The sequence below is a fragment of the Myotis yumanensis genome, unplaced genomic scaffold, assembly GCF_028538775.1.
Source record: "Myotis yumanensis isolate MYYU_CA2020_CCGP unplaced genomic scaffold, mMyoYum1.0.hap1 SCAF_6, whole genome shotgun sequence".
NCBI classification, from domain to species: domain Eukaryota; kingdom Metazoa; phylum Chordata; class Mammalia; order Chiroptera; family Vespertilionidae; genus Myotis; species Myotis yumanensis.
This window is the reverse complement of record NW_027223757.1, coordinates 35,360,343-35,380,998: the sequence shown is the minus strand read 5'-3', so window position 1 is coordinate 35,380,998 and position 20,656 is coordinate 35,360,343. Positions and strand designations below refer to the sequence as shown.

The following is a 20,656-nucleotide window of genomic DNA, read 5'->3' as shown; positions in this document are numbered from 1 at the left end:
GATACACAATACTTTGTTTCACCTACATTTTCCATATATAATGGAAAAACTACACAATTTATAAGAAAATATTTCATTCTATAAAACAATCTGGAATACTTTGTTGAAGATGTGTAAAACACATATTAAAAATTTAAAACTTTATCTGCACTTCAACAATGTAGCCTAGGTTCCACTCAGATGGTAAGCAAGGTGAGCAAGATTCTAGATTTTCTTAAATAGGAGTAAAGTTAAACTGTAAACAAATTTATAATTTCCACTGCACTGTCCTGAATATCAGTTTATTAAGATTTCTGGAAAGAGAAAAATGAAATTTCATTGCCTACTGTTGACAATACCAGTTTTTTATACCAAATACTATAAAAAACAAAATTTCCAAGATAAAGACCAAGAACAGTAAAGTATCCTTACTTTGAAAATGAAAGGAATTTTAAAAATGTAACACTAAAGAAAGCACACAAAAAATTATTTCGACTTGAAAATAATTTATTCCTCAACATTGCTTTCTGAAATGATAAATCCACATATGGCTTTGAAATATAAATTGTAATTAAAGATAAATAAATGTTAAAGATTAGAACTGGAAATGATAGTAACTGGAACACTTTCTCTAGGCTATGATAGCCATTTACTATAAAGTTTGAAAGAAGACAAGTTTTCTAATGTTTGTATAGTGACAAGCAAAACAATGATAACAAGTGGCACTGTTAAAAAATATGGACATTTATTATTTCAAAATCAGCTAGTTTGATAAAAAAGCATTATATCTAAAAAGAATTTAATACAAATACATGTTAAAATAAATGTAAATTGTGACTCTTTTGAGTGAAAACAAGGATATCCAAAGAAGAAACCAAAACTCAATAGTTGTCATAAAATCTTTCCCTGAGGTTAGTGGCTGTTACACAGAAATATTTATATTGTGGCTTCAACTCCCTATACTTATTTTTTAAAAATCAGAAGAATTTAAACAGAATGTGAATACATAAATTATAAATAAATATAAAAATATATCTGTACAAGATTTGTAACTAAGACACGATTCTTATTGTATAAATACCTAACTATGAGTATAAATAAAGTAAAATACTAAAGAACTGCATTCTCTCTATTTTAGAAAAAGGGAATTTTCTGAAGACAATGTTTGAAGTTAAGGTACTAGGACTTACAAATTTCACACACTGGTATTATCAACGGTGATTAAACAGAACTACTTTTGCAGACAAAATACTCCCTAATATGAAAAACACAAACTGGGCTCTCTGAATCACAAAAGTTCTGAAAAAGCAAGGTAAGATTACAGGAAAAGGAAACGCATTTTTGGGTTCTGTTTTACACAGCGACGCTCAGTCTGGGCAAGTCTTCCATGGGCATGCTTTTGGTGGCATCCAGTTGGCTGTACTCCTGGATGAGAGCTGATAAGGACGACACCGCTTCTGTAAAACAGCTTTCCTCCATCCCTTCAATTTGCAGGTAGTGATGAAGATGAGCCTATAATTTAAAAAAACCGAATAATGTTGACTATTTTCAGGAAATGTGATACTATCTTATAATGTAAACATTCTGTATTAAAATGATAGTTCACTCAGATTTACAAGAGAACTGAGAACTATAAACTCATGAGATTTCTCATTTAGATGGTCTGAGTTAGCCTCTGCTCTTCAGTTATAACAGTGCCATGAATATAGGAGACAGAATCACTCTGATTTGTAATAGTACAATTCTTAAGAATACATCAGAAATAGCCAAAATAAACACACATAGTTACAAAAGTGTGCTGAAAATTACCTTTTTCTTGTAGAGCCTCATGAATCTCTCTCTCAGTTCCAGGAAGGTAGGCTTCACACATGTGTTATTTGCTAAAGCTAGTAATGAATGGGAATGGCCCACAGGAGGTACTGAACACAGGCTGGTCTTCCAGCCTTCTTGATTCCAGGAGACAAACTGTAGAGAAGGTTTTAATCTGAGATACAAAGACTCAAGGTAAGAATTAAGGTACTAAAAATGTCTGTCATATTACAGCAGCTCACATTAGGTAAACATCACTGCGTTACCGATGGTACCATTAGTTTATAATGTAAGTTATCTATTTTTTACTATCAGCAGTATTGTGGTACAGTCTGACAGTGAACTAAGAAACATTTAGTAGGAGGACATTAGATTAGTTGTGTGGTGATTCATAAAGCTAGAAACACATTCCTTAACATTAGAAATTTGGGGATGAAAATAAAGAAAAGTATTATAATTTTTTTTTTTTACTTTGTAACTCAACAGAGCAGTTTTCTGTAGACTGAGAATAAATAGTAAAACATTAACTTAGAAGAGTGTAGTGGTAGTAATAAATACAGTAACAATAGTTAAATTTTTTGAACACTCTCAGGAAATAAAACATATCATTTAGTACTTAAAAATAACAACTTTGTACTATTATTATTCTTATTCTTCATTTGAGAAAAATAAGGCTCAGAGAGGCTAAGTAGTTTGCTCAAGGTCATACTTTACTTAAATGGCTAGAGTTCGAAGAGAGACTATCCTAATTATTATGCTACACTGTCACAGCAGTACACATAACAAATTATCTTGAAAAAATACAAACTCAAACCTTTCAATATTTCTGCGAAGATCTGAAATCTGGACATTTCCTCTAACCATGAGGGCACAGGCGAGGTAGAGACTGTGTTTAGGGTCGGCCTGAATTAGCTGGTGATCTTTACTAAAAGCATCTGAAAACATTTGATCCAACCTAGAACAGTAAGAGTCACTGTTTATACAAAATATTACATCTTTCTTCTATGTATAACTATAAAATGAAAAGACAGTCATCTGTAGATAAATAAACTTTACATGCAAATATATTCTAAATCTCTGCTATAATTTTCTCAAAGCAATCTTTTACAGAATACGAGAAGAGAGGAAATGACATAATATCTTTTTTTTAAATAAAAAGCTTCTACAATATATTGGTGATTTCAGGTATCTACAAAATGTTAACTATATCATTAGTGAGCTCTATGAAATGCTGATTTCGGGAACTTGTGTCATTATCACTTATTTCAGTACTAGAGGCCTGGTGTACAAATTTGTGCAGGGGTGGGGTCCGGCTGGCTGGCCCCGATGGGGGCTGATCAGCTGCAGGAGGTTGGCCGGCCAGCCCCGCCTCTGATTGGGGTCAGGGGCCGATCTGGGCCCCTATCAGGCCTGTTGGCCCCTGAGGTGTGCATCATAGCAACTGGTTGTTCTGGTCATTTCGCTTTTATATATATAGATGCTTATCTACTTGCATAGTACCAGACTATCAAAACTAATTAAAAGCCTCAACACTAAGAGAAAATGACTTTGTCTCTTTAAAATGATCATAAATCAGGAATAATCATGAGGAAACTATCAAAGACAATGTTAGGCTCCCCTATAAAACATGAAACTCTGTTGTAGTGTTCCTGAAGAGGGAGACTTTTAAGTGAATGAAGTCTTTTTTAAAAAATATATATTTTTTTATTGAGAGAGGAAGGGAGAGGGAGATAGAGACATCAATGATGAGAGAATCATTGATCAGCTGCCTCCTGCATGCCCCACACTGGGGATCGAGCCCACAATCCAGGCATGAGCCCTGACCAGGAATCAAACCGTGAACTCCTAGTTCTTAGGTTGATGCTCAACCACTGAGCCATGCTGGCTGGGCGTGAATGAAGTCTTTTAACGTCATTCTTTAATCCTTTAGTTAAAGAGGGGAAGGTGAGGGTGACTGACAAAGTTTATATCTAACAATACAGACTTGTTGGTCCTCAACATGGCCCCACTTAATTCAATACAATTATGATAAGGTTCCTTTGATAGCTCTTGCCAGAGCTATATGTGCTGATTCTGCAGAAAGCCTGGGAAAAGCAACTGGAATCACACTATGCTGCCTATTCATTCAACAGATATTTACTAAATACCAGGCAAGGCATGGTTCTAAGTGCAAGAGATCCAGTTGTGAACACCAAGAAAAAATTTCCTACTCTAATGGAGCCTACATCCTATCCTGATTATCCTATAGCAAGAAGGATAGAAGACTCCCTTAGGATATGGTGAAATTTGAGGGACTCATGAATCCTCCATTATTGTATTCAAAATTTTGGCCTGTATGTGCTTTCTGGCATTTTTATGGAGTAAAGGAAACCCAGGAAAGGTTAAGAATCGCTGAACAACAGTGGTCAAACTCATTTCTTAATTTATCTTTTGTCACAAAACATAAAAACTAGTAAGCAGGTATTTGTAATTATTGGATACTTTATTTACATTAGAAACATGAAATTTCAAAAAAACATACACACTCATGTACTTATTATTTTCATTTGATAAAAATGAACTGGGTACAGAACTAACATTTATTATTTAACTAGAGGCCCGATGCACCAAATTCATGCAAGAGTAGGCCTTCCTTCCCCCAGCTGCAGCATCGGCTTCCCTCTGGCACCCGGGACCCGGGCTTCCCTCACAGCGCTGGCTTTGTCCGGAAAGACGTCCGGTCTAATGAGCATATTATGCTTTTATTATTATAGATACACCCAACAGGGATATGAGGTAGGTACTCAAACTCTCATTTTTACAGAGGAGAAAAACTAAAATAAAAGTAGTGGCACAGTTGCTAGTAGTATGTGAAAGAATTAGGATTCAAACTTAAGTATGTCAAACTTCAATGCTCTTAAATCTTGTATTTTATTATTTTTCATAAGCTTAAAAGTTTAGTTATTAGAATTAACTTCAAATAGTTTAATATTGACATTTTAAAAGTAATAATTTCTAAATAAAGAAGCATTCATTAAATGGAAAAATGGCGGCATAAACTATATTTTATATGTTTCTCACAAAAAAATAGTTAATATAAACATTTCTTTTAAAAATATTTTTTAAAAGATAACTCAGGTTCTCAATTGGAATAAAGTTACTACAGCTTACCTTCGAGGAGGAATGTTAACATCTGCCAGTGTATACAGAGGTGTTAGGCTTGACACAAGATAATGCAGTTGAGGAAAAGGAACTAAATTCATGCTGATTTCATTAAGGTCCATATTAAGGGATCCTTCAAACCTCGCAGAGCTAAAACATTATATTAAAGCATGAGAAAAAAGTTTAATTTTAAAGTTATATACTTTAAGTGTAGCTTGATTTACTTAGCAGGCATGTTCTTAAATCCTCTCAATGCTCTGTTATTCAGTAGAGAACATATACTATTTTCCCCCTATATTAGCAAAATTCAGTATCATGGATATGATGTATAAAGATAACTAAAATATAACACAACTTCTATAGCAACTCTTATTTCTGGCTTACCTGAGGTATAACTAACACACTATTACAGTTGCTCATTACATATGTATATAAAAATATCTTACTTAAAACAGACTTTAGATTGAGTTAAACACATTAGTTAATAATTATTTACTTATTCTGTAATCTTTACTAAATTCCTCAGGTGCCTGCTTAATAAGTTTTATACTTTAGAATATAATGATGTCGAAGCAATCTTTTAGATTAAAGTCAAGGAAATATTTTGGATCAGCTAATGAGAAGATATAGATCAGCTGGTTTTAAAGATTAAAACATTCTATAGCAAAAAAAAAAAATGTTTACTTTTGTCTAAACAAGTGTTTCTCAAGTGTGTCTACCACAAAACCTTTTATTATTTTAACACCTATTAATATTCCATGTAATATACCTAGGGAAATGCTCGTTTGGAGCCATAGAAATTAAAATTCTGGTTCTTCACTCAAAGATTTGAAATCACTAGAAAAAATAAAATCCTATATAATAAAGATGTAATATGCAAATGGTCGTTACACTGTGAAGTGTAACAACTGACCACGTAACGACCGGATCACGGATCAGCATGAGGGTGGGGCAGCGAGCTACAAGCGGGTGGCAGAGAGCTACAGGAGGGGGCAGGGCAGCAAGCTATGAGGGGGTGGAGGGGAGAGGGGGTAGGGGGAGCTACTGGTGCACTAGTAAAAACAAGAAGTTTCGACAACTTAGAATAACTAAAAAATGCTATTATAAGCACAGTGAAGTTTTGAAGTTTTGAAACTGTCCTTAGGTATACCACCTATAGGATTACCTTGTTAGGTTGAGCAGCAAATTTGCCACAATGTTGTTCATCGCATCAAAGGGCTTTTCCTGCCGCTTTTTAAAAGCCCCAGCACTTGAAGTAACTAGACTCTTTGGTTTTACAGTTGTACCCAGCTTTCCAGAATTCACCACAAGGTCAATTTTGCTAATGATGTCAAATAAGGACTTTAAAGAGAAAAATATTGAGAGAGAAGTTATTAAGAAGAGTGGACATAGATAGCATTCTATCAGGAAAGAAAGAAGAGAAATAAAACAAAAATATATAAAATATATAATATAAAATAAAACAAAAATAAAACAGAAATATATAAACTTTTCTCTTAGATGGGAAGGCTGAAAAGTAAAGAATGTTTCATCTAAGCATAACACAGGAATGACTGTATGCGCAATCCTATCTAATAATAGACAAACATGGTAATTGACCATACCTTCACTATGCCTCCCATTGGCTAATCAGCACGATATGCAAATTAACCACCAACAAAGATGGTGGCTAATTTGCATACTGCAGTTAGGGCAGGACAGCACCATCCCGCCTGTCCCAACGCCATCTGAGCCTGCTATTTGCGACCCAGGGTGGTGGGGCAGGACAGTGCCATCCCACCTGCCCTGCTGCCATCCGGGCCTGCTATCTGCCACCCGGGGCAGCGGGCACCCGTGTGTGACCCAACCCGGGGCGGCCGGGCGTCCTGTGTGCGACCCAACCCAGGGCAGCTGGGCGGGAGAGCGTGGCTCCTCTGTCACCCCAGCTTCCTCATCACAGCTCCCTTGGGGACCTAAGCCTTTAGTTGGACATCCCCCGAGGGCTCCCTGGCTGCCAGAAGGATGTCTGACTGCAAGCTTAGGCCTGATCCCCCGGGGAGTGGGCCTAAGTTGACAGGTGGACATCCCCAAGGGGTCCTGGACTGCAAATGGGCTGAGGGACCGACACCCCCCCCCCAAGTGCACAAATTTTTGTGCACCAGGCCTCTAGTATATACATAAATTACAATGTCATTTCTTACTTGGTTGTCAATGGGCAACACACAGTCTGCATGCTCATTAAGTTCCTTCATTGCCAAGATGCTATTGTAAGGTGAAGTTATGACATCATCCTCACCAGAAGGATATATTGAAGTCACAAATCTGTATACTTCTGGGAATTCATCTTCAAGTACCTTTAAAAGAAATGTGCCAAGTCCAGATCCTGTGCCTGAGGATTAAATTTCAAAACGATAACAAACAGCATAAATGGCTCAGAATGTAATGTGAGGAACTTGAACTTTTATGGTGTTCATTTTTTGGTGGAAATATATATTAAGAACTTTTAAACTTATTCCTGTGATTATATATTAACTCATCTAATTTCAGATAAGGAGATTAAGACAACATGGGTAGTGAGGCTTAAAGTTCTGAATTCAATGTCTGGCCCTTACTGTGAGGTTGGGAGGGCTTTCTATATTTCACTTTTTTTCACATTAAAGTTATACCTATATGATGTCAAAGAAATGATTGAAGGACAAAAAAAATTCAACTAAGACAGCATTCAATCCACATTTGATATCAGGCAACTTAAAACAAAAAGCAAAACTATCTTAACATCTTTGGTAGAGTACAGAATAGCTCAGTTGGTTAGAGCGTAGTCCCATCATGCCAAGGTTGCAGGTTCAATCCCTGGTCAGGGCACATACAAGAATCAGCCAACCTCAAAGATCTAGAACGAACTCTCCAAAAATTCATCTGGAATAAAAAAAGACCCCGAATAGCTGCAGCGATCCTGAGAAAGAACAAAGTAGGTGGGATCTCAATGCCAGATATCAAACTGTATTACAAAGCCACTGTTCTCAAAACTGCCTGGTACTGGCACAAGAACAGACATATAGACCAGTGGAATAGAATAGAGAGTCCAGAAATTAGCCCGAACCAATATGCTCAATTAATTTTTGACAAAGGAGGCATGAACATACAATGGAGCCAAGATAGTCTCTTCAATAAATGGTGTTGGGAAAATTGGACAGATATATGCAAGAAAATGAAACTAGACCACCAACTTACACCATACACAAGAATAAACTCAAAATGGATAAAGGACTTAAATGTACGACAGGAAACCATAAAAATTCTAGAAGAATACAAAGGCAACAAAATCTCAGACTTATGCCAAAACAATTTCTTCACTGATACAGCTCCTAGGGCAGTTGAAACTAAAGAGAAACTGAACAAATGGGACTACATCAAAATAAAAAGCTTCTGCACAGCAAAAGAAACCATCAACAAAACAACAAGAAAACCCACCTCTTGGGAAAACATATTTGCCAACGTCATATCTGATAAGGGCTTAATCTCCAAAATTTATAGGGAACTCATACAACTTAACAAAAAGAAGATAAACAATCCAATCAAAAAATGGGCAAAGGATCTAAATAGACACCTTTCAAAAGAGGACATTCAGAAAGCCAAGAGGCATATGAAAACATGCTCAAAGTCACTAATCATCCGAGAGATGCAAATCAAAACAACAATGAGGTACCATCTCACACCTGTCAGAATGGCCATCATCAACAAATCAACAAACGACAAGTGCTGGAGAGGATGTGGAGAAAAAGGAACACTTGTGCACTGCTGGTGGGAATGCAGACTGGTGCAGCCACTATGGAAGGCAGTATGGAGGTTCCTCAAAAAATTGGAAATGGAACTCCCATTTGACCCTGTGATCCCACTACTAGGAATATATCCCAAGAAACCAGAAATACCTATCAGAAAGGATATATGTAACCAGATGTTCATAGCAGCACAATTCACCATAGCTAAGATCTGGAAACAGCCTAAGTGCCCATCAGTAGATGAATGGATTAGAAAACTGTGGTACATCTACACGATGGAATACTATGCTGCTGTTAAAAAGAAGGAACTCCTACCATTTGCAACATCATGGATGGAACTGGAGAGCATTATGCTAAGTGAAACAAGCCAGTCAATGAAGGAAAAATACCACATGATCTCACTCATTCATGGATAATAAAGACCATTACAAACTTTTGAACAATAATAGATACAGAGGCAGAGCTGCCTCAAACTGATTGTCAAACTGCAGTGGGAAGGCCAGAGAGAGTTGGGGGGCAGGAGGGAGGGAGTAAGAGATCAACCAAAGGACTTGTATGCATGCATATAAGCATAACTAATGGACATAAGACACTGGGGGGTAAGGGAGGGTAGGGGTTTGTCAAGGGCGGGGGGGAAAAAAGGACACTTATGTAATACCCTTTGTAATACTTTAAGCGAAAAATAAAAAAAATTAAAAAAATAAATAAAGAAAAAAAAAAAGAAAAAAAAAAAAAAAGAATCAGCCAACCAATGAATATATAAATAAGAGGAACAACAAACCAATGTCTTTCTCTCTCTCTCCTTCTCTCCTGCTCTCTCCCTCTCTATAAAACAAACAAACAAAAAAGGTGATGATGTTAAAAATACTAGATAGAAGTGAGGGAGGTTTTTTGGGTTAATCTTTAAGGAGAAGGACTTTCTAAGCATTATACAAAACCAAAGCTATTATAGAAAAGACAGTTTTGATCCCATGAAAAATAAAAACTTCTTTACATAGATAAAGAAAGCCCATAAACTAATAAAAAGGCAAACTTAAGAAGAAATCTTCAACACATATGATGGAGGACTAAATTTCTTTAATAAAGAGGTTGCACACATCAACAACCAAAAAATTAAGAATAATGGGCTAAATATATAAATATCTCAAAATAAATCAAATGGAAAAGAGATATGAAGATGCTCAACCTATCTTCTAAATAAAGAAATACAATTTAAAACAATATAATTTTGAACATATTAGATTTATGTCTCATAATACTTGGTGTTGATGATAATATCAGGAAATAAACTTTTATAAATTGTTGCTAATCATATGGATTGGTGCAATAATGTAAGAAGGTATTTAGTAAAGAATCAAAATTTTAAATGTACATATTCTTTGGTCTCTTTCTAGGAATATTGCCTACAGCTATAGTGGCACAAGTGAACAGAGATGTATGTACCAGATGTTCATTGGGGATTGTTTGTAATAACTAAACACCATAAATAACTTAACATCCACTAAGGAGGACTGACTTTAAAAATTATTACCTATTTACACAATTGGAATCTCTGAGACAGTTGATATTGAAAGACATGTGAGAAAAATATAAAGTGGAAAAATTATAGAATAATACATATTGCATGATCTTGTTTATGTAAAAATACACACACAAACTTTTAAGAGGCATAGAAAATATCTGGAAGGATGACACTGGCAAACTTAATTACCTGTAAAGAGAGACACTAGAGCAGGGGTCCTCAAACTTTTTAAACAGGGGGCCAGTTCACTGTCCCTCAGACCGTTGGAGAGCCGGACTATAGTTTAAAAAAAACTATGAACAAATTCCTATGCACACGGCACATATCTTATTTTGAAGTAAAAAAAAAACAAAACGGGAACAAATACAATATTTGTATTTGCATGTGGCCTGTGGGCCATAGTTTGAGGACCCCTGCACTAGAGATTGAATGTGGGATAGGAGACCATCATTTTTAACCTTCAGTATTATTTAAATTATTTTTGTTATTTTCAGTGAATTGTGAATTATAATCTTCTGAGATTTTGAAGGTACCATAATGAACTATAAATCAAACTGTGTTTTATTTTAATTACTCAAACATGCATGTTAATTATACAATCACAAAGAAAATTTGTTTCTTAATTTAATGATGGTCTTCCATAGGCATGGTTTCATAGCAATTATGACTTTAACTTAAAAATCGTAAATATGTTTAACCTACTGAATAAATAGATATGTTTAACCTGCTGAATATAAAATCTTAATCTCAGATTGGAGGAAAAAAACGCGGCAAATTTTTCTTTTAAAATTGGATAATCCTAGTATGAAATTAGCAGATTATGATCTGTTTCTATTTCCTAAATAGAGAAGCAAAATACTTCCCTTGCAAGGGGGAAAAGAGCAATGCAAACCACTTATTGTAGGTAAAGGTAATTAATTACCACATGAGAAATGATTTAGAGGCGTTGGCTAAAATTGTTTCTTTTACTTATTTCTTATTGAACAAAACAAAGGTGTGAAGGTGGTTAGAGAAAGGATGGATTCTGATATAGCATATATATATATATTTTATCCTCACCCAAGGATATGTTTGATTTTGGAGAGAGCGGAAGGAGCGGAGGAAGGGAAGGAAGGAGGGAGAAAGAGAAAGAGAAAGACATAGAGAGACAGAGAGAAACATCATTGATTGGTTGCCTCCCATATGTGCCCAGACAGGGGATCTAACCTGAAACTTAGGTATATGCCCTGACCAGGAATCGAATCTGCATCCTTTTAGTGTAGGGTGATGCTCCAATCAAGTGAGCCACCCGGCTAGAGTAGATTCTGATATTCTTTTGCAAGCATACCTGTGAACATGCCAGAAATACTTAGCTTTACTTAGGATAAGGGACTGCACAAGCAAACTCTTAGGAGAAAGTCAGCATTCCCCCAAAGCTCATATATAATAACATGTAACTGGAAATGTAGTAAAAGAAACTAAAGGTAGAAGAAGAAAAAAATTTCAGATTCCATTCTATTGACTCTTTTTTTCCTATTGACTCTTAAAAGGATTACTTTTTTAAATGGTAATACTTTGATAAACATTAAGATGAAAACCTGTTGTTATGTATATACATTCATAAACACACACTCTCTTAATTGTTCTCTCTTTATCAAGCATAGAACTGAAAACAAGACTTATGTTTGCAAATGACTTCCCAGTTTCATTTTCACATTGTTACAGGTAAACGAATGAGTAACTTTACCTCCTCCCATGGAATGTATTATAAAAAAACTCTGCAAACAATCACAGTGCTCTGCTGACTTTCTGAGTTTCTCTAAAATCTGTTCTTGATAAAGACTGCCAAAAACTTTGTGCCCCACAGCCCTGGAAAAAAAAAAGATTGAAAAACATTCCTTACATTTACTATTTCAAGATTTTTATTTCTGATCTAAATGAAAATATTACAGAAAACTTGAAAAAGTATTTTTACCATATTAAGTAACTCCTATTCCTGTTTCATATCAATAAATAATATGATATCTCAATGACAGTAGGTAGAAAATTTAGTAAATATATATTTATAAATCCTCAGATATCCTGATAAGAGAGCTCATTATCAATGGATATTAAACTATGGTGTTCCTCTCTTAATTTTTGCTTAAGGTATAATTACAACAAAACAAGATTTTAAGTAAACTCCAGTTGCAGAGAATTTTACATATTAAAAAGCAGAATGTAGTCAACTGGAAAGACAAAAAATTTAAAGCTATTTTGGTTTAAAATATGAGAAAAACATTGGTCACATCATGTTATTACTAGAAGAAATGGCACACAGTAAAAACTGATATTCATGAGGATCTGTAAGCCTTTTTACCTGCCCAAATTTGCAAGTTCACTATGATGAACTAAAAAATAAGCATGATTTCCCGGCAACTGGTAGTCAGGTGTAACTCAAAAGTTACAGAATAAGTTATTCCAACAATTAGAGAAAAGCCAGTTGGTTAGCCCTAACCGGTTTGGCTCAGTGGATAGAGCGTCGGCCTGTGGACTGAAGGGTCCCAGGTTCGATTCCGGTCAAGGGCATGTATCTTGGTTGCAGGCACATCCCCAGTGGGAGGTGTGCAGGAGGCAGCTGATCGATGTTTCTCTCTCACCAATGTTTCTAACTCTCTATCTCTCTCCCTTCCTCTCTGTAAAAAATCAATAAAATATATTTTTTAAAAAAAGCCAGTTGGTTAGTCAGGTGGATTCACTTAGTGACTGGTTCTCCTAAAATGACCCTCCCAAAACACAAGATTCAAATTCATGCTTTAGTAAAATTATACATCACTACACACTGTGAAGCTGAGGGACTGACTGCAAATATTTAAAATAATAAATATTAGATTTGCAAATAGAGAGGAGCTACTTAATTTATTAAAAATCTCAATGTAAATAATTAAATGATCATTGTTAGAGCTTTTTTCCCCATTAAGGAGAAGCAACCATTGTACTTTAAGGGCCAAACAGAGCCTCAGGCTGAACTTGAATACTGGGACACTGGTCTGGCTTGCATCTCTGTATCAATTCTACTGGAGAACTTGATAGAGCCAAATACTATAGGTAAGAGTACAGTTTATAACAACACTTAAAACTTTTGTCACTATTTAGTATTATGCAAGAATCAATTTACGAGGAATTTAGTAAATCAATTTTTCATGAATCATGTTTTTCTTTAAAAAAATAAGAATAATTTCCAAAAAGCATGAAACACCATTCTTTATCAAGGAAAAGATGATAGGGGAAAGGCCTAGCGTTAGGTATGGCACGTTCTATTTTGATTTCATGTCAGCAGTACCTATTAGAATGAAGAAAAGATTGCTCATTTTTTTCTGAAGACATTTCCATTTTTTTTTAAAAATATATTTTATTGATTTTTTACAGAGAGGAAGGGAGAGAGATAGAGAGTTAGAAACATTGATCAGCTGCCTCCTGCACATCTACTGGGGATGTGCCCGCAACCCATAAACATGCCCTTGACCGGAATCGAACCCGGGACGCTTCAGTCCGCAGGCCGATGCTCTATCCACTGAGCCAAATCAGTTTCAGCGACATTTCCATTTTAATGGTCAGCATATTCTCACCAATTATTCCCTGAGCCAGAAATATCAGTGATGAGCTGCTTGCTATCAAATACATCTCTCAAAGGTCCCTGCAGAATTTCATTGACGACCCCTTCCTCCATGTCAATTAAGACAGCCTGAGAAGGAGAAATAAAATTGAATTAACATATTTTTCTTTAGTTAGTCACTCTGTAAGTGAAAATAACTTATGGGCTAAAAGTTGCATTGTTCTTCTAATTTAAGCTTAATCAGATCTCTATTTGAATCTTTATGTAGACACTGATATAAGAATTAAAAATAATTTCACTCTGCTTGAAAGGCGAAATCCAATAAAAGATGGATTCTAAACTCTTACCCTACTCCAAATTACCAAGTGGAGGGAAAAAGAATTGAATAATCCCCTCAACTGATGTTCTAACTATTCTTTTATTCATGTGCTTATGTGACTGTAAATTTTTTGAGAACAAGGTCTCAGAAATCTAGAAGGTAACCTTACCAGAGAAAATTTTCAATGTAAGGTGCATTAATGCATTTGTTTACTAGGAGCAACCATGCTGCTCGTTGTGAATTGCAGCCCGAAATTGTCAATTCAAGCTGTAAATTTACTATTATGTGCAAAGCCAAAGCACCAGGTAGATGTCAAAGATGACAACAGGGTCCCTCCCCAAGTAACTCACAATCTAATTCATTACCACAAACTTGTCTGACATGGGAGATAACCTCTATTACTAAGAACACCAGAATAAAAAACTCATAAACGTAACTATGGAAAGAAACAGAGAAGACTAGAAAGAAACATAGCAAAATATATAGCCAAAGGAAATATAGCAGGGATAGGGTGGCAGTAGGATTATATACCCCCTACCCTTGCTGTCTCGTGCTTTACTTCCCCTATTTTCCACAGTGAGGAAAAAGAGGGAAAAAGTTAAATAAATAAAGCAAAGCTGAAAAAAATATTATGAAATAATCTTAGAGTACACTATAAAGCTATTAACTTTTTGATTCAGTGTCATAGAGGGGTTTTTAAGTGCTTGTGATCATGTCATGTTAAGCACTTACTACATATGCCACTGTTGTAAGTGCTTATATATACCAGCCCATTAAACCTCACAAACCTACTTTATACACCAGGAAACTGAGAACTGGGAAAGTTACCTAACTTGGCTATGATCACTGAGCTAGTAAGTGGTAGAGCCGAGATCCAAATCTGGATAGCCTGGGTGTAGAATACTGACTCTTAACCACCAAATTATATGCTCTACCATTTTATTGAGGGGAGACAGTCAAGTTTGATATTTATAGAGTACTGAGTCCAGTGGAGTTACAATTTGTGAATTCAATTATTTATGTAGTTAATTAACTCTGCTATTGTAAACTGGCAATTAAAATAGTATTACACAGTATATTAGAAATACATTCGATATAAGAATCCAAGTGTATATATCTTACCCGTGCTTTTAAAGAACAAATTTTCCCCTTGGAAATGCTGCCACCATCACCAACCACTCTGAAAGATAAAAAAAATTAAAAAAAAAATCTTAAGATCTTCCATGGTTATTAGCGCTATCAGGTAATAAAGTTAACTTCCATTTATATAATAAAGCTACTCATAGGCCAGGTGAGACAGACACAAAAGATAACAAAGGAGCCACCATTCCTAATCTTCTCCCTTACCTACCTCCCATTACACTAAAAAAATGAGGTACTTATGTCCCTGGCTTTCTTTGTAGTTAGTGCTGGCCATGTAATCCAGCTCTGGCTAATGAGACAAAAAGGCCCAGATGCAGTTGGTGCCAATTCTTCTGCCTTCCTACCTTGAACAAGATTATGGTGTGATTCATAGATTGGAGGCTGCCATTTCATAGTTATGAAGTAACAAACATAAGACAAAAAGTCAACACACTAAGGATAATAATATGATAGACAGTATCTTGGTGTTAAAGGCACTTCTCCAACCCTAGAACATACAAATTCCTGGTTTATTTTTATCTGAGATAACTGGATACCTTTATTGCTTAAGCCACCATTAATGACGTTTCCTGTTGTAGCTAAACACTTAACAACGAATGTACTATTGACTATATACCATTGACTACCTAAGGGTGTTCCTAGAATTTCATGTTGAACATAGTTACCAAAGTAAATAATCTAGGACCAAACATAGTGTACGAGTCAATGTTGTTTACAAGAAGACACAATATATGAAAGGCAGCAGAATTAAGCATAAAATGCTATAGGTCAAAGGTTGATGAACTAGGATCCTCTGAGCAGCTGTTCGTTCTCTTAAATAAAGTTTTATTGGAACACAGCTACACCCGTTTGTTTATGAACTTTATATCTGCAAAACTTAAAATATTTACCATCTGACCATTTACAGGAAAGGTCTGCCTCAAATTTACCTATCTGCTATAGGTAAATTCCTATCATGCTGTTAAAAAGGTATGATCATTTCCTTAAATAGATAAAGAAGCGTACACAAAGAAGTGATCTTGTTTTCAAAAGATTTTTTTGTACTAATTTATGGAATCGATTCTACATATGTTGATAGTACATGGAAACAGCAATATGCCAAGCCCTTCTCCCCTTCATCCCAAACTCGATACAGGGGAAATAAGAATGCTCGCAGGTTAATTATGAAACAGTAGATGACAGTATAGTTATGTGAAGTCACCTTATTTAGAGGGACTAGCTCCCAGGCTGAGTCTCAACTATGTAACATTCAATGAAAGGACTGCCCACCACGAGCAGAGGGGGTGGGAGTTGTAATTTAGTAGAAGCATCTGAAAGGAAGTATTACAACAGCAAATTAGAGTCTCTTAATAGGATTTAAGGGAGAGGATGTTCCATTTCACAAACAAGAGGGAATCTAGTCCATGATTAGGTATTTCCATATAATGAAGGCAAATGACACCAGCTATCAGGGCAATCCACTGAACTACTCTTGGTCACTATGGTCACTAAACAACCTTCTATTACTTAGCTTTTCAGGTAGATTTCCTACAGAAGAGAATGTGCTTCTGAAGGAAAATGAGTAACTAGTCTTCTCGAGTTATAGTTTCTACTGCCAATTAACACATTGATTTTCCACTTTTAGTTTGGTGCATCTGTCTGTAGTATTCAGCCCTGGACCCAAGTCCACAGGTTTCTGGGTTTGCAAGCCTGAGGGTCAGACTCTGGAATTCATCATGAAGGAGGTAATTGCCTCAAATACCCAAACAATTAATTCAAATTAGAACTGGAATTTTTACTGAACTAGATTAAAACTGGATATGAAGTATATATTTTTCAGCTCAAGCCCACCACAGTTTGGCTTTAAGTGTTTTGAAAATGCATGAACTTAATAATTTAACATTAAAAGCTATGAACAAACCTTGAATGTCAAATTACTTTTTCAGATAAAAGATGATATGAGGAAATATACCCTTTATTAAATAAACCAAACTAATTTGACAATCACCCTTTTCCCTCTCAGCACATTCTACTCGTAGAGCACATATTCCTGACCACAAATAACATTCCAGAAATGTAAACAATATACTTTTCTTTCAAAAGATAAGCCATTACTGGATGCATTAACAAGATACACAAAGAGCAATTTTTAGCAGTCGTTTAAGTGAAACTTGATTTAGAGGTCAAGTTTAGAAAAGGTGTACTCAAGGTCCTTTTTGTTGCTTAATATAGTCTTCAGAGCATTGTCCTGCTCTGAAGAGTGACACAAGAACAGTAATGTTATGAGAATAATGAGAAATATGCTTTTAATAAGAAAAACAAACAAGAAAAGCCAGACAAGTTCTTTAGTTATCAGCTCTGAAGAACTCTCTTCCAATCTGTTGGCAGGAAGAGTAATCATTACTCTATGTGATTTGCATCCTCTCATCTTACCTGGTATCCACGTTTCTAAAGAAGCTGCTTATTGCCTCATCATAAATTCCTTTCTAAAAAGAAAGAACATATTGACAGCATTTCATTAAGTTTTGCCTCTTTCCCAAAGGAAGTCCTTGCCATTTAATAACCCCACAATACGGTAACAGCTGGAGCCTGACGATGACAAGAAAAAGCAAGTTATCACAGGGTGCTCAGACCCAGTCTTCCAATCCATAGAAGACAAAATGTCCTGAGATCTAGGAGTTCAGTTCAGGGAAGGGTGGTGAAGTCCCCGAGAACCCTGGAATCAAGAGAGCTTTCTCTGAATTCCAGGTGATCATTTTAAAAGCCAACTGGTTAAATCAGGGAATAAATAATGGCACACATGTTACCTCTTTTACATTCTTTTTTTTTTTTGGCGCAGACCTCCCTCGAGGGCCCGAACCGCCTCCCAGGACCCAGACCTACATCAGAGACTCAGTCCTACATACGGGTGCAGACCATTATGCCAGGGCCCAGAAGTCCACCCCGGGGCCCAGAACTCGACCCCGGAATCCAGTCTTTTATCACAGTGCAGACATCCACAGTAGTCCAGACAACAATTCCATGACCCAGAGGTCCAGCCCCTGACACAGAACTCTGCCCGGGACCCAGATCTCCCTCCGGTGCCGAGACTACTCTCCAGGACCCAGACCTACATTCAGGCATTAGACCTCCATCCGGGTCCCAGACCTTTATGCCAGGGCCCAGAAGGCAATCCCGGGGCGCAGACTTCAAACGCAGAACCCAGGCTTGTATCAGGGGGCCAGATCTCCATCCGTAGTCCAGAACACCAGTCCCTAACCCAGAGGTCCAGCCCATGAGCCAAACCTCTCCCCAGGGCCCACACTTCCCTCTGGGGCCTGAACCACCCTCTCAGGACCAACCTAAATTCAGGGCTCAGACCTACATTCTGGTCCCAGAACTTAATGCCAGGCACCGGAAGTTCATTTCGGGGCCTAAACCTCGAATCCAGTATCCAGGCCTTTATCATAGTCCAGACATCAACAGTAGTCCAGACCACCATTCCATGACGCAGACCTCACCCAAGATTCCAGACCTCCCTCCCTGGCCCAAACTGCCCTCCCAGGACCCAGACCTACATCTGGGGTTCAGACTTACATCGGAGTCCCAGATCTTCATGCCAGAGCCCAGAAGGCAATCCCGGGGCCCAGACCTCAAACCCAGATTCCAGGCTTGTATCAGGGGGCCAGATCTCCATCCATAATCCAGACCACCAGTCCATAACCCAGAAGTCCAGCCCATGAGCCAGACCTCCCCCCAGGGCCTAGATCTCCGTCTTGGGCCCAAACCGCCCTCCCAGGACCCAGCCCTACATCCAGGGCTCAGACCTAGATCTGGGTCCCAGACCTCAAACCCAGACTCCAGTCTTGTATCAGCGGGCCACATCTCCATCCTTAGTCCATACCACCAGTCCATAACCCAGAGTTCCAGCCCAAGAGCAGACCTCCCCCCAGGGTCCAGACCTCCCTCCGGGGCCTGAACCGCCCTCCCAGGACCCAGACCTACATCTGGGTCCCAGATCTTCATGGCAGGGCCTAGAGGCCATCGCAGGGCGTAGACATCAAACCCAGAATCCAGGCTTGTATCAGGGGGCCAGATCTCCATTCGAAGTCCAGAACACCAGTCCATAACCCAGAGTTCCAGACCTTGAGCCAGACCTTCCCCCTGGGCCCACCCTTCCCTCGAGGCCCCAACTGCCCTCCCAGTACCTGGACCTACATCGGAGGCTCAGACCTACATGCAGGTCCCAGACCTTCATGCCAGAGCCCAGAAAGCCATCTCAGGGCCTGTACCTCCAACCCAGTATCCAGTCCTTTACCCTAGCCCCGACATCCACGGTAATGCAGACCACCACTCCATGACCCAGAGATCCAGCCCCTGACCCAGACCTCCACCGAGGGCTCAGACAGCCCTCCATCCCCAGACCTCTCTCTCAGGACCCAGACCTCCATCCGGGACTCAGACCTATATCAGGGTCCCAGAACTTCATGCCAGGGTCCAGAAGGCATTCCCTGGGCCCAGACTTCAAACCCAAAATCCTGTATCAGCGGGCCAGATTTCCACCCGTAGTCCAGACCCCTAGTCCATAACACAGAGGTCCAGCCCAGAGCCAGACCTTCCCCCTGGGCCCAGACCTCCCTCAGGGCCTGAACCACCCTCCCAAGACCTACCTAGAGCTACATCTGGGGCTCAGACCTACATCTGAATCCTAGACCTTTATTCCAGGGCCGGAAAGTCATGCGGGTCCTGGACCCTGAACCCAGTATCCAGTCCTTTATCGTAGTCCAGGCATGCACAGTAGTCGAGACCACCATTCCATGACCCAGCTGTCCAGCCCCTGACCCAGACCTCCACCTGGGGCCCAGACCGCCCTCCAGTGCCCCGACCTCTCTCCCAGGACCCAGACCTACATCTGGGCATCAGACCTACATACTATCTGATTGGTCTTCACCAGAATCCTGATAAAAGATGAGACCCTGATTATTAGGGGAAGGTGTTCAGTTTCGTGTAGTCTATTAGGTGTCTAACGCCAATATAGGTTTACATGCCAATTAGTTCTGCAGTTTGTTCTTTACTGACAGGATCCCATATAACGCATATCGGTCAGATACAAGCCCAATAGAGAAAACCCTGCTCCTCTGTTGGAGGAGCCTCTCTGACAGGCGAGGGGGTTCCGGGGAGGGGGGCGGCCGGTACCTGGTTGACCGCGGCGTGCTCCCTCAGCGCCAGGTCCCAAAAGCAGCAGCCGATCTGGTTTCCGCACTGGCCCACTGCGATCGGGGAGGGGAAGGAAGGAGGACAGACATTAGGCGGCCCCGCTGGGCTCCGCGCCGCCCGGGTCCTCACCCTCCCGGGGCAGCTCACCCTGAACGACCACCGACTGGGTCATCCCGCCGAGCGGCCGGTCCCGCGCCCTCAGGCAGCCGCTCCCGCGTTCGAATTCCCCGCCCACC

General features: G+C 38.6%; 1 protein-coding gene across 1 annotated transcript; it reads right to left on the bottom strand.

The window, feature by feature from the left end:
- Positions 1 to 1,072: 1,072 nt before the first annotated feature.
- Positions 1,073 to 20,607, bottom strand: TUBE1 (tubulin epsilon 1). The gene is made up of 12 exons (XM_070419286.1): positions 20,568 to 20,607; positions 20,400 to 20,473; positions 17,658 to 17,710; positions 15,225 to 15,282; positions 13,797 to 13,912; positions 11,936 to 12,057; positions 7,110 to 7,297; positions 6,095 to 6,270; positions 4,939 to 5,079; positions 2,603 to 2,743; positions 1,789 to 1,963; positions 1,073 to 1,491 (listed from the first exon to the last, which is right to left on the bottom strand). The coding sequence occupies exons 1-12, from the start codon at positions 20,590 to 20,592 to the stop codon at positions 1,333 to 1,335; spliced, it is 1,428 nt and encodes a 475-aa protein (XP_070275387.1). The 5' UTR covers positions 20,593 to 20,607; the 3' UTR covers positions 1,073 to 1,332.
- Positions 20,608 to 20,656: the final 49 nt, after the last annotated feature.